This window comes from Rhincodon typus, chromosome 33 (assembly GCF_021869965.1).
Source record: "Rhincodon typus isolate 14 chromosome 33, sRhiTyp1.1, whole genome shotgun sequence".
In the NCBI taxonomy this organism is placed as follows: domain Eukaryota; kingdom Metazoa; phylum Chordata; class Chondrichthyes; order Orectolobiformes; family Rhincodontidae; genus Rhincodon; species Rhincodon typus.
In genome coordinates, this window is record NC_063364.1 from 20,436,905 (window position 1) to 20,450,655 (window position 13,751).

General features: G+C 38.2%; 1 protein-coding gene across 3 annotated transcripts in view; it reads right to left on the bottom strand.

Moving 5' to 3' along the window:
* dmxl2 (Dmx-like 2) overlaps positions 1 to 13,751 on the bottom strand; it is a 122,041-nt gene that overhangs the window by 59,512 nt on the left and 48,778 nt on the right. For all 3 annotated transcript variants that reach the window (XM_048616014.1, XM_048616013.1, XM_048616015.1), the window contains 5 exons: positions 9,582 to 9,703; positions 7,778 to 7,867; positions 4,724 to 4,841; positions 3,512 to 3,628; positions 971 to 1,180 (listed from right to left, as the gene is read on the bottom strand). In XM_048616014.1, the coding sequence (XP_048471971.1) occupies positions 971 to 1,180; positions 3,512 to 3,628; positions 4,724 to 4,841; positions 7,778 to 7,867; positions 9,582 to 9,703 (657 nt within the window). The remainder of the gene's footprint in view (positions 1 to 970; positions 1,181 to 3,511; positions 3,629 to 4,723; positions 4,842 to 7,777; positions 7,868 to 9,581; positions 9,704 to 13,751) is intronic.

The following is a 13,751-nucleotide window of genomic DNA, read 5'->3' on the forward strand; positions in this document are numbered from 1 at the left end:
CCTCAATTATTCCTTGTGGCAATGATTCCATGTTCTACCACCAAGAAGACAGACTTTCTTTTGAATTACTTGTTGGATTTGTTAGTGACTACTTTGTATTAATGACCTAATTATGGTCTTTCCAAAAATAGAAAGATCTCAACATCCACTCTATCAAACCTTTCATAACTTTAAAGGCTTCCATCAAGAAGCTCCTTGAGTCTCTTGTTCCAAAGAGCCTCAATAAATGTAACATTTTGTGGTGAGTTAGAACTTCTTGGATCATGTATCACGTCAGGAAATTCTTTTAGGTATCTTCTTCAGTACATGTACAGTCTTTTATAATACGGAGACTAGAACACAGAATGTAGCTTTAAAACAATGTTGTCAAAAATTAATTAATATAGTTAATGTCAAGACATAATATGCCTCTAGCTTATAAAGTCTGTTACTAAAAAGGGCAAAGAAATATCCTGACACATGCTTCATGCCATGTAGCACTTCCAATACCTCCCAATTGCTACTGATTTCCATCATGCTTTTCTGCCATAATCCATTGAATGCCCAAGCTTGGCAGCACTATGACAATCTAAGACCACCAGACTGTATCTCTAACATAGAGATTGTCGATGTCCCCCACTCCACCACCACTTGAAACAAAACCTTGCATATGTCACAATTTGCTGTCTTTTCTCTCCTCACTGCAACCGCTTCCAAACTTAATAAATCTTTCAATACCTGACTCAATCCTCAAACCCCCGCCATGGCCAAGTCAACCTGTACTGATGTCAACCCAATTGAATCCAGCATGGTGTTTTAAAGACTTGCTCTCTAGTAGTGCTAAAAGCTCTGTTTAAAGCCTTTGCTGGCACTGTGGCTATAAAACTACTGGGTCAGGAGCATGGCCTTCAAAGAATTAGACATGTATGCAAACCAACAGATTAACAGGAAGAAAAAGACTTTCTATACATTAAATAGTGTAAATAATTACCTGCAGAAGGAGTTGCTCTGATTACTTCCACTCCCTCAGGAACATTTAACCGCTGACTGTAAACTAATTCAGAGCTAAGAATCAACTTGCTAGCAGTCTGAAGATTAGCAACTGATGCAGACCGTGGAAGAGAATTTAAAACAGAAGTATTTGGAGACAGGCTAAAGCTCTTTTCCTCTGGTATAGGTATTTTATTATCCGATATGTTCACTTTGGAGACATGAGTTTGGTTGTAAGGAAAAAGAAAAGAAAATACAACAATTAGAAATTCCAATTTGAACATTCTGATTCCAACAGAAATGTTCCTTTAACGCATTGTCCACAGGGCTAAATGCTCCAAAATCATACAAGCCATGATGTTTCAGGCTCAATTGTGAGTCTGTGCTGAGGAACCTACTTCAGACACTAAATTGTTCAGGTGAATGGAGATGAGAAATAATAGCTAAGGTTCTCATTCCTAATTATTATCCAATTGTCCTACTTGTAAGGACATCTGTGTATCTTAGGTTTATGTTGACTGTGATGCTTGAAGATAAAGCAGCCTGGTGGCGTTGACTATTTGTGCCATCTAAGAAATTTACTGATATTTGCTACAAATGGAATTATACTCATACAATGCTATCAAGGGATGGAAATAACAGAATTATAAAAAGAATTTATATAAAAATGTTATTTGCAAAATAACTAATTAACTTTAACTTGCAGAATATCTGAGGAAGTTTATTTTGCAATTATATATGTACATAGTATTTCTTGAGCTGTATACACTAACTTTTAAAATCTTTTAAGGAGTTTAAAACATACAAACATGTACATTAAATATCAAAGTTAAGCCAAGTATTAAGATATAGATTGTGGGCGGCATGGTGGCTCAGTGGTTAGCACTGCTGCCTCACATTGCCAGGGACCTGGGTTTGATTCCACCCTTGGGCAACTGTATGTGTGGAGCTTGCACATACTCCCTATGTTGGTATGGGTTTCCTCCAGATGCTACAGTTTTCTCCCACTGTCGAAACTTGTGCAGGCTAGGTGGATTAGCCATGAGAAATGCAGGGTTACAGGGATAGGGTAGGGAGATGGGTGGGATGGGATACACTTTGGAGGGTCAGACTTGATGGACCGAATGGCCTGCTTTCACACTGTAGGGATTGTATGATTACATACTTTCTCAAATTGAATTAAAAATTAATATTCCATATAAATATGGTATCACATATAAATATTCTGGGACAATCAATGGGCTCCATTTCTGTGGTTGAGAATTTCATTACATAATCTATGCACAAAGTGAATATGTCATATTTGGGAAGAATAAGATTTTAGTTAAAACACACATTCTAATATCTCTTTAAGTGAAAAATACCTTTCACGTTTGACTTCATCTACCCAGAATACCAACTCTATTCTCTTACCATTATAGCACAGTGGTCTCTTAAAGAGCAAACTGTCCCCCTGTCCTCAATCACCCTTATTTTCTGTTGACCATTGTTTGTGTACAGACCTTCCCTCCAACATAAAAGTCAGAGTGTAAATCTTCCCTGTTGCATTCAAGACCATTCAGAACTCTTCAAATACACAGTCAGCTTCCGCATGCAACGAGATATGGACATCACTGGGCTGATAAATGCAAGTAACATTCATGTCACACAAATGCAGGCAAAGATCATCTTCAACAAGGGCAAATCTAATAGCCTTTGAAATTCAACATCACTGCAACCAACATCCTGAGGGGTTACCATTAACCACAAACATAACTCCACCAGCCACATAATACTGCAGCTGGAACAGCAGGTCAGATTCTAAGAATTACATGGTATGTAACTCACCTCTGACTCCACAAAACCTGTCTATCATCTACAAAACAAGTGAGGAGTGTGATGGAATACTCTCCATTTGCCTGGATGAATGTAGATCCAACAAATCTAAAGAGGCCTACCAGTTTACAGGTCAAAGAAGTCACTTTATTGTGGCTTCATTGACAACCTTAAATATGATTCTCTTTATCCCCCATGTGCAGTGGTAGTAGTGTCTACCATCCACAAGTTGTACCGAAGCAACTTGTCAACACTCCTTCAACATCACCTTGCAGAGCTGCAAGCTCTACCACCAAAGACGGGCAACAACAGCAAACTGGCAGGAATCCTAACACCCTCCAGTTTCTCCTAAGTCAAACAATCTTGATTTGGAACTACAGATATCATTCCTTCACTGCAACTGTGTTAAAAGCTCAGGTTTGCCCCTCTAACAGTACCACAATTGCAACTACAATGTATGGGCTAGTGGTTGAAGGTGGTTCTCTTACCACTACCTTCCCAAAAGCAATAAACGCTGGTCTTGCCTGCGATATTCACTTTACAAAAGCAAATTTAAAAACCCTTTTGATCTCAACTTAAAGCCTCTTTTCCTTTTAGATACCACACAAAAAAGTCCTTTTTTATGTTATCATTAGCAGGTTTATGCTTCATAAATATTTCATATATGTGTTGATCTCAATAACGGATTTAGTAAGCTAATTTCTGTCGTGTATGTGCAAATACCTACCCACACGAGGCTGCACAGATTTCAAATGGAGATGCCACATGTGAAGAAATGATCGTCTCTTGTCTCTTTCTATCACGACAAGGTAAAACTTTTCAGAGAATGACGGTGCACGACATCCTTAAATAACAGAAATTTAAATAACTCAAAATGCAACCAAAATTCCCAATGTAACCAAATTAAGTATTACAGTAAAATTCTGTGTCTAGCAATCATTTACAAAGTGCTAGATCATATTCTCTGGTTGCCCCAAGATGTATTTTAAAGTGTAGAAACTTCTTCTTTAAAAGAAAGAAGGTAGTCAATGGCATATAGCAAAATCCCCCAACAGCAATTAAGTTGAATGATCAGTTGACGAAGAGGCAGTCGGAAATTCCCTATTCATTGTTCCAGTACAATGATCCACTGCACACACAGCTTTGAACACCGTATCCAAATATTAGCACTTCAGCAACTCAGTACTTCTCCCATGGGATACTCAAGTTTTCATATGCAGCTTCCGTTGTTTGTACCACCTGGTCCTGTCAGAGACATTCAAAATAATTGGCTCCTTTGCAGATGTTTCTTCTCCAGATTGAGTGGTCATGAGCTAGAGATTCTCAAGGGTTGATGAAGATATCGTATTTTTGTCCAGGGGTATTTAAGGACATCCTCAAAGTAGTCCTCCGTTTTCTTGGTAACCACTTGCTGCAATGAAGCTTGGAGTAGACAGCTTAGGTATGAAGTCTTGTGACAGGCATGCAGATAACATGGCTCACCCAACGCAGTTGATTGATCATAACCAGTGTGCTTCAATACTGGGAGTACTAGTCTGAGAAATGACACTTATATTGGGGCACCCGGCCTGGCTGAGGGTTTGTAAGATTTGCAGGGATATCAGTGATGATATTTAATTAGGGAATTGAGGTCACCACCATATATCTCACACGACTGCTTCAGCAAACGCTACCTATCAGTCACCTCAGGACTCAACATTGGAGTGGGAGAAAGGCATCAGGAATCCCTAGCAACTGACTAAGAAGACCTTCGTTTCCTATGATACATTAGTGGCGATTACAAGTTTAAATCATGGAATCTGGCTGAAACTCAATTACTCCAGATTCAGAAATAAAAACTGTTACCAACTGAATCAAACTCACCAACAGTAACACTGAACTGTAAAGTATAAGTAAACCAAAGAACATGTTAAATCCCTTTTTAATTCACTCTGTGTACCTTGGGCAGGTTGACTGAAAGAAAATTCTTGCTCCTTATTCAATTCTTCTTTCTGTGGTTTATATCCCAAAATAAAATCTTCTTGAAACACATGAAGTAGCTGTGTATTTGTGCCACACTGTACCAGAAATACAATGAGAACTGTGTTAGTCACATTCCTGAACAATAAAATGGTCACTGAAAATTTGAAGGCTATTTGTAGTTATGGTTGCATATTATTACATTACAGATCCCAAAGGACTCATGCAAGCACCTGTCCAGTATAACTCAGGGCTGTACAGATTGCAATGCACACTATGTACCTGACTGTTCATTGTTTTCCCACTAATGATAAAAGGAGCCTGCTCACAAGGTAATCAACTCTCTGCTCACTTGTAAATTTTTGAAATTTGATTATGAATTGGGATGGAATTGATGCACGTCCAATGTGAAGAATGAACAGTAAAATTACTGCTTGGAGGTGAGTCTGCACCTCTCGCCTTAATTAGATTCCAGACTTATGTTTAGCAATCTGGTTTTGAAATCTGCAAACATTATAATAACTGTACTATCAAATAAAAAAGTACTTTGGATTGTGCCAACAGAACGATAAGGCATTAAGACAACAAAAGTTTCTTTTTTAAACTAATTTACAACACTTTTTTTTATATTGCAGCAATGCAAAACTGCTTGCAAAATGGCACATTAAATTTTGATTTATAAATATACTCGAGTGTTAAATACAGCTCCGGGTTAAAAATAACCTCATTTTTTATTTGCAAAAGAAAAATGTTAGAAAAGAAAGAACGCAAAACAGTACGTCACAAAGGAAAAATGAACTACTCAGTACAATGGCACCTGCAACTTCTTTCTGAACCTCTGAATTTGATCATTTTTATCATTAATTTCCTTGAAAACTTTGGACTTACTCTTGTAAACAAATAAATGTGCAGACAAAGGTGCTGCAAGAAAACAGAGAACCATGATATGCTTCGTAGTTTTCAACAATTCCCAATGGACTGAAATTAAGCATCTGCACTAAGTGGGTTACATGACACTTATTTGAAAAAAAAAACTCACTCCAAAATGTAGAAGGGTCTGTTGGAATTACTAACCAAGCATAATTTAATTAATGCCAAACCTGCAAAGGCTATAGCCATGAATTAACTAAAGAACAGATCTATTATGAACACTCTGAAGGTAACTATGAGGCAAAATAAAAGTACTTATTCAAGGAAACAACTAACATGATATGAAACTTGAAGAATTTGCAGGCATGGCCATATGGGAACAGGCAACTGGAGGTCAATTATAACTCAATAGTAACCTGGACAAACTACTAGATTATTTTAACTGATGGAATTGTTTTAGTATTCTGTTTCATAAGCAGTACATTCAATACATTATATTGATTGAGAAAAAGGTGGATTTTGCTTTATTTTCTGAGGATGATAAAGTAGAGGAAATTATCGCATCCCACCTTTGTGGTCTGCTGTACAATTTTCAACAGCCTTAACATTTTATCCATTAAAACATTATTTGAAGTTGAAATGTAAAGAATAACTCGATACGACTTAGACCTATCGTACGGTTTACCTAAGCCTTAAATATTTCACATTATTCCAAGCTTCAGATTCTTAGTTTACAACTTACACTCAATGGGAGATTAACAGCCATACAACCCAAACAGACTGCACAACACTCAGCCACATGCTTCCCTGTTGCAGGTGCTGGCAGTGCACGAGGCAGCAAAACTGTGAGGAGGATGATAAAAGTACTTGCAATCTTTGATACCATGAAGAAAACAAAGTTGGGCATTATGAAGGGAGGCATTGGTGATACCATGCCCAAAGATTAAGCCATTGAATAATATTTTCATATTTTGGTTATAATCTCCTGCTCATAGCCCTTCTTCATTCCCTTGTAGCAGGTCATCTTGTTCTTTGCAACCTCTGCTCCTTGTCTTAGTAATTTTCAATACCAAGGGAAAGCCCTACTTAAACGCCCGTTGTTAGAAGTAACGTGTTATAGATCAGCCTTTTAAATTAGCAAGAAATCACCAGACCAGCAAGAGTTTTAATAAGTATGAAAAGGCACCAAAAGAACAAAGAATTACAATAGTAACCAGCAAAAATAACCCAGCAGCTGATCTCCAAGTAATTGATGAGTCGAACGAGAACCCTTCATATAGATGAACCTGTATGCAGCTGTGGGAGGCTTGGAGGGATTTTACCCTAGAGTGTCATAGGTTGCACAGCAATTGATATAGTGTACTACCACTGTGTAAGCTGTCAGTGGTCATTCAGTGTTTTTAAGATGAGGTTTGGCACACTCTGCATTAGAAGTGTGCACGCTTGCCAAGGACATGATTTTGATCCTTAAAGGGCTTCAGAGTCTCCAAAATAGAAACTAATGAATCAAATTTGCACTTCCCCACCACCTATTCTTTTTCATTCCCTGGCTAGGTGATTGTCGATTTAAGGTGCCTTTGTAATGAAAGCAAGATTGACAATCCAATGATATTTACAGCAAATGTTATATTGTGAACCCATAGTCACTAATAATATCTAATTAGATTTTACTAGATCATTTTAGAATTTAATTGTCGTTATAGTGCAAGAATGTTAATAATCATTGCTAACTGAATAACTAATTAGTATTAAAATGTCTTAAATTACAGCTCTCTTTTCACTCCTAATGTGCTCCTAAAAAAAAGGAGAAAGGCGGGAATAGGAGTGAGTGAAAGAGTCAAAAGAGGAACAAGAAGAAGGGCCTAATGAGGGCTGAAGATGTGGAGAATTAAGTGACAATGGATTTAAAGAAAACAAACTGATTATGTGCATAACTGCGCTAAAATGAAAATGGAAGTAGCACATTTTAGGTAAGCTCATCATTTCCAACTGTGCTAAAATGAAAATCTGTTATGGGAACTCATTTTAAAAGACGAATATATTAAGGGATTGATTTTAAGCTTCCTTTCGCTGATTCCAAAACTCACCAAAACCTGGAATTGCAATGAAAGAGGGATAAAAAGGAGATAAGATTCAAATTGCTACATCGGAATGAATTTCTAACCTGAGCTGTTATTACATCCAGTTCAACAATGCAACCTGGTCGAGCTGTTGACTGCTGGCTTACTATATTGAATACTTCTCCAACGAGTTTCTAAACCAAAACACATATGAAATTATTAAATGCAACAGTCACAAATATAAACTACGTTATGAAGAAATAGTGATTCCATACCACCTCATTAATTTTATTTAAAACATTTGAAATCCTACAAAAAGTTGTATCTGAAAACAGCCTAATTATTCGCATCAATTCAGTGGCTTGGAACCTTATGACCTAGAAATTTCTAGACCTGGCAGGGTGGACCTAAGTTGCAAGCTGGGCAGGGGACTAGAATTATGGGCAAGTACAAGATTCATAAACCACTGTCCTTTTATAAAATGTTGAGAATTTTTGATGGGAGAGGACAAATGCCAAAGAGGGAGAAACAGCATCGTACACCTTGAACATTTTTGCCATTTTGAAAATGCTGGAAATGTGCTCAAGGAATAAACTGGCACAGCTAATGTTGATTTCCAATTGGGATAGTGAGTCTAAAGAAATTGTCGTTCACATCCTTTAATAATTTGGTTTTTAACCTAAACTGGTGGTCTCTCCCTCCCAATGAAATAATATGACGAAGCTCCAAATTTCTTAAACGTATGTAGGGCAGGCACCCAGGAAACAACATAACGGATGCAGTCATTTAATTCTTAACGGCAGTTTAACCCGTCTTGGTAGGAGAAAGAGGTTTCAAAATTATAGTCCGTAAACGTATTTGAAATTAAAAGTATGATTGAATAGAATTAATCAGGCGGCATCTGTGGAGGCATAAATAGAGTTCTTGTCTAGGTCAATGATCTGTTGTCAACAGGAGCTGTACATAACTAATTCAGGAAATATAGTGTCAATTGCCAATCGTGCTGCAATATTAGATCATATTTCAGATTATCAACCTGAAATGTTAACTGTTTCTCTGACAGTGACTGCAGTTTTAGATCAAAGTCAGTAGAGTTTTCACAGCCTTCATTGTAAAACTGATAGTTGTGAATGGCTCCGCAGAGAACCATCAGCTCCAACCTGCAGGCTAATATTATATGGAGTCCTTCTAGCCTGGAGCTAATAAATGCAAGGCATCCAATAAAAAGTAAATCAAGAGCAAATAGAATTGGTTGGTCAACAAAATAACACATTAAAAATTACAAACAAACAAAAAACAAAACAACATTTAAGGGAGAAAGGCTAGTCCGTTTACAGCACGAGTATACATTGTACAAGAGGCGAACTTTACCCATTATCAACACACACAACTGGCCACAATCAGATTAAAATTAGTTAGTGACAAGTAAATTATGTAGTATAAAAATGGTAAACATTTATATTCAATACATGTGCTGAAATGCTCATTTATCTCTTGATTATTCCAAGCCTCTTCACACTGACTTTCTGTCTTCGATCCTCCATAAACTTTAGCTCACATTTCAGCCTAAACATGAATGCTATTGATGGTTTTTCTGCATTTGGACACGGACTACTTCCGTATCTAGTGCTGAACATCATACGGTCATCAACAAACATCCCCACTTCTGAAATTATGATAGACGGAAGGTTATTGATGAAGCAGCTGAAGTTGGTTGGGCCTAGGACACTACCCCAAGGATCTCTTCAGGTTTCTCCACCTTCCTCTTCAAGATTCTTCTTACAATCGCTTCTTGCACCAAGTAATGAGTCATCCTGTCTAACACTTGTGTATTGCAATTATGAATTGTTTTCTAATGACAGCTCTTATAATAATATTAGTCATTTGTTTTCGTAGCCATTAACCTACCGAGATTTCAGGATCAGAAAGTTCATCCAGAAGTTTCCTGGCATCAACCACAGCTTGATAGAGCCTAAGATTTTGACCATCAGAAGCGACAAAACAAGCACTAGCAGAGTTGCAGTAGGTCCCTAAAAATTGAGGTGGAATATAGTCACAATTATTTTATAATTGTACACTGTAACAAAATGTTTCTTTGAAGGTTATCATAGTAATAATGAAATTTAATAATTAATCGTATCTTGCCTGTTCTTGGCATTTGAAGAAAATATAACAACTGAACAATGGCATACGATTTATTAAACTAGGGAAACCTAATAAAATAATTATTTTTAAGGTTCACGGAGTTGAATTTAACCTAATATTTTCAAAGCTACCGCAAATTATTTTGAATACAAAGTTCAACAGATCAATAAAGATAAAAAACACCTTCTTAAGGTACAAATGATGTTTCTTGCTCTAAATAGCACCAAATCACTCAAATACAACTGTACTGATTTATTTGTAACTATAAGTTTATTAAGAAGCAGAGGGACTGAAGTATTGCTTATATTTTTGGTTGCAAAGGGTTCAAAAGTGTTTTGGATGACAACACTGATTTTTGGCGTGGGGCAGGATTTTGAAGCAGAACATTACTTGCAAGAAATGGATTTCATGACGTAGCAAAGGTCTCGTACATTATTCGGTGGGTTAACACCAGGGACATGATCAGAAATCACAGCTCCAGGTGCTGCATTTGCCCTGTGCTCTTAGCTACACACACTATCCCAAGTACAGTGAACCACGTAAAGCCCTGGTCATTCGGCATTTATATACCCCAGCTGTGCTCTGATAGCATGGGGTCTTTTTGTTTCTAGCATCCAGAATTGAATCCAACTCAAATTAATGGACTGCTTTCTGGATTTTTTTAAAAATTACCCTTTCATGGAAGTGGACATGGCTACCAAGGCCAGTGCCTGTTGCTCATCCCTAACTACCCTTTAGATGGAGGTGGAGTCACATTTTTGAACTGTTGCAGTTCAAATGATATAAGGAAGCGCTCTAAGGAAGACAGTTCCAGATTTTTGATCAAGTGAGTGAATGAAACGCAATACAATTCAAGTAAGGACTGTGTGGACTCAGATGGTAATTTGCAACTGCTGTTTCCAAGCATCTGTTACTCTTATCCTTCTAAATGGCAATGATTGCTGGTTTGGAAGGTGTTGTCGAAGGAGCATTGGTAAATTTCTACAGTGCATAAGTCGTTGGTACACACTGCTGCTAGTGGATTTAAGTAATGGAGAGTGCAAGTGATGATGGTGTGCCAATGACACAGGCTGCTTTGTCCAGGATGGTATTGAGCTCAAGTATTGTTAGAGCTGCACTCATCCAAGTTAGTAGAGAGCATTCCATTGTACTCCTGACTTAATCCTTGTACATGATGGACAGAGTTTGGCAATTCAGGAGAGGAGTACTTCCTGCAAAATCCCTGGTCTCTGGTCTGATCTTGTAGTCAATGTTTATATTGCTGAGCCAGTTTAGTGGTCATTGATTTCCCCAGGATTTTGAATTCCCACACTATCAATGATAGCAATATCACTTGATGTCAAAGGGAGATGGTTATTTTCACTTTTCTTGAAGATGTTCATCACAAATGTTGCTTGCGACTTTTGAGCCCAAGCCTGAAAGTCCTACTGCATATTGTCACTGACTTCTTCCATATCTGAGTCATTGCAAATAATGCTAAATGCTCTGTAATCATTAGTAGACATCCCCATTTCTGGCTACATGATGGAGAGCCATCACTGACACGCTACTGAAAATGGAAGGACCTAGACACTAACCGAGGAACTTCTGTAGTGATGTCCTCATACTGGGATGACTGACCAACAACCAACCATCCTCCTTTGTGCTAAATGTTACTTCAACAGTGGAGCTTTCCTCTCAATTTCCACTGACTCTAGCTTTGCTACAGTTTTTTGAAGTCACAGTCAGTAAATTGTTGTCTTGATACCCAGTACACTCATGACAACCTGTCTGCAGAAGTTCAGCTTTTTTCCTCATGTTTGAATCAAGGCTGTAATGAGCTAAGGAACCTAATGGTTCAAGAGGAATCCATACTGAATGCCAGTAAGCAGATTCTCACCACGCTAAAGTGCCACCTTAGGGCGCTATTGATGAATTCTTTCATTATTTTGATGATGATCAAGAGTATACAAATATAATTGGCCAGGTTGGATTTGTCATGCTATTTGTGTACAGAATTTTCCACGTTGTTGTGCAGATGCCAACTTTGCTGTACTTGAACAGTTACAAAGTTGTGTAGAGTATTCATGAACTGGAAGGCAAGAAATTAGAATCTGTTGGCATAAATGATAGCAGGGAAAAAAAAAGTGTCGTCCCTTTAAAGGATGGTGTTTTTTTTCTGTGCTTAGAGATTTTTAAAAATGTATCTCTGAGCAGCAGCTGGAGGTGCCAGTACAGAAAGTTTACAAAACTGAAACATTTGTTTTGAAAGGCCAAGCAGCATTTTTTTTAAAACCAAGATAACCGTTTTGAATTTTAGCCAATTTGAACCAGGCCCTGAGCTACCAAAAGCCAATTAAATGTAAACCATCCCCCTCCCCATTTCTGAAAAAGCGTTGCAACCTGAAATGTTAACTTTCCTGCTCCTCTGATGCTGCCTGGCCTGCTGTGTTCCTCCGGCTCCACACTGCCTTATCTCTGACTCCAGCATCTGCAGTTCTTACTATCTCTGAATTTAAAACTGATAGTTTTGGCAACCTGAAACCAATCATGTTATAAGAAATTGATGTATCATCGGAATGGGGGGGTATATAAAGACAGGACATTTAGAAAATGGAGACAGCCAACTGTCATCCAAGAGGGCAGCAAGCCCGGCAGCAAGCCTGCCATCTGAGAAATAAGCCCCGAGCTCTTCAGAAACCACTAAGCTCTCTAAGAAAGCACCACCTTATTGATAAAAGGTTCCACAGCGTTTTTAGCCAAGAGAACACAGAAAACATCCCTGACAGTAGAATCAGCAGAATAAAGGCATTTGTGGCGTGAGATCAACAGAAGGCAGAGAGTTCCAGAAGAGATACAGTCTGTGCAAACTTGGAGAGATTAAGTCTTAATTTATTGTTGTTTTATTAATTGGGTTTATATAAATGGGACTTGTGTTAATTTGAACAGCATTCCAGGAGAATTTAGTTCAGTTAGGGAGTAGTTAGTAGTCTAAGGGGAAATTGTTTGGTTTATTAGTAAGTCTGTTAATTTGTTCATTGTTAGGGTTAAATAAATTGTTCTTGTTACTTATAATGTGGATCAGGGATTTTCTTTTTTTTTAACCACTCTTAACAGATTACGAGGGGAAAAATGAGCTTCTCTGGGTGTTTCAGGGGTAATTATTAGAAGGGAACCTCAAATTCCATCATAGCAGATTGGGGCTTGTGTTTTGGTTTAATTATCAGAGGGGTTTGGCCATTCCCCCTCTGTAATAAGCTTGGTAATAATAGAACAAGGGTTGTAGCACGAATGATGTTGCAGATAGTGGTTGAATATAATTTGATGCTGCTGTCAGCCCACAGCACCTCATAGACGCCCAATTTTGAGTTGCTCGATCTGCTCAAATTTCCCACATTTAACTTGTTGGAAGTACCACACAACATGGAGGGCATCGTCAGGTTGCAATCACGACTTGGTTACCACAAGAACTATGGTTACTGCTGCCAATATTGTCATGGGCAGACACGTGCACGACATGTGGAGTGGCGAGAGAAGCCCAAGCAGGTTTTTCTCTCTTGTTGGTCATCACTCAACTGGTCCAGATCAGTCCAGCAATGTTGTCCTCGAGATGCAGCCAGCTTGGTCCTACCTAGCCACTGCTGATGACAGACATTGAAGTTTCCCAGACAAAGAACATTCTAATGGCCTTGGCACCTGCACAGTTTCTTCCAATTAGCGTTCAACATGGAGGTGTATGGATTTGAGAGAAGAGATGCAAGGCAGTAATCAGAAGGTTCTACAGCCCATATGCAATGATTCTACTTGAAATAACCTTGGGTATATCAACAAAATTTCGTAGGAATGATTGAATAGGGGAAAAAAAAACACACAATGTCTCAACGATAGTAGGAACTGCAGATGCTGGAGAATCTGAGATAACAAGGTGTAGAGCTGGACGAACACAGCAGGCCA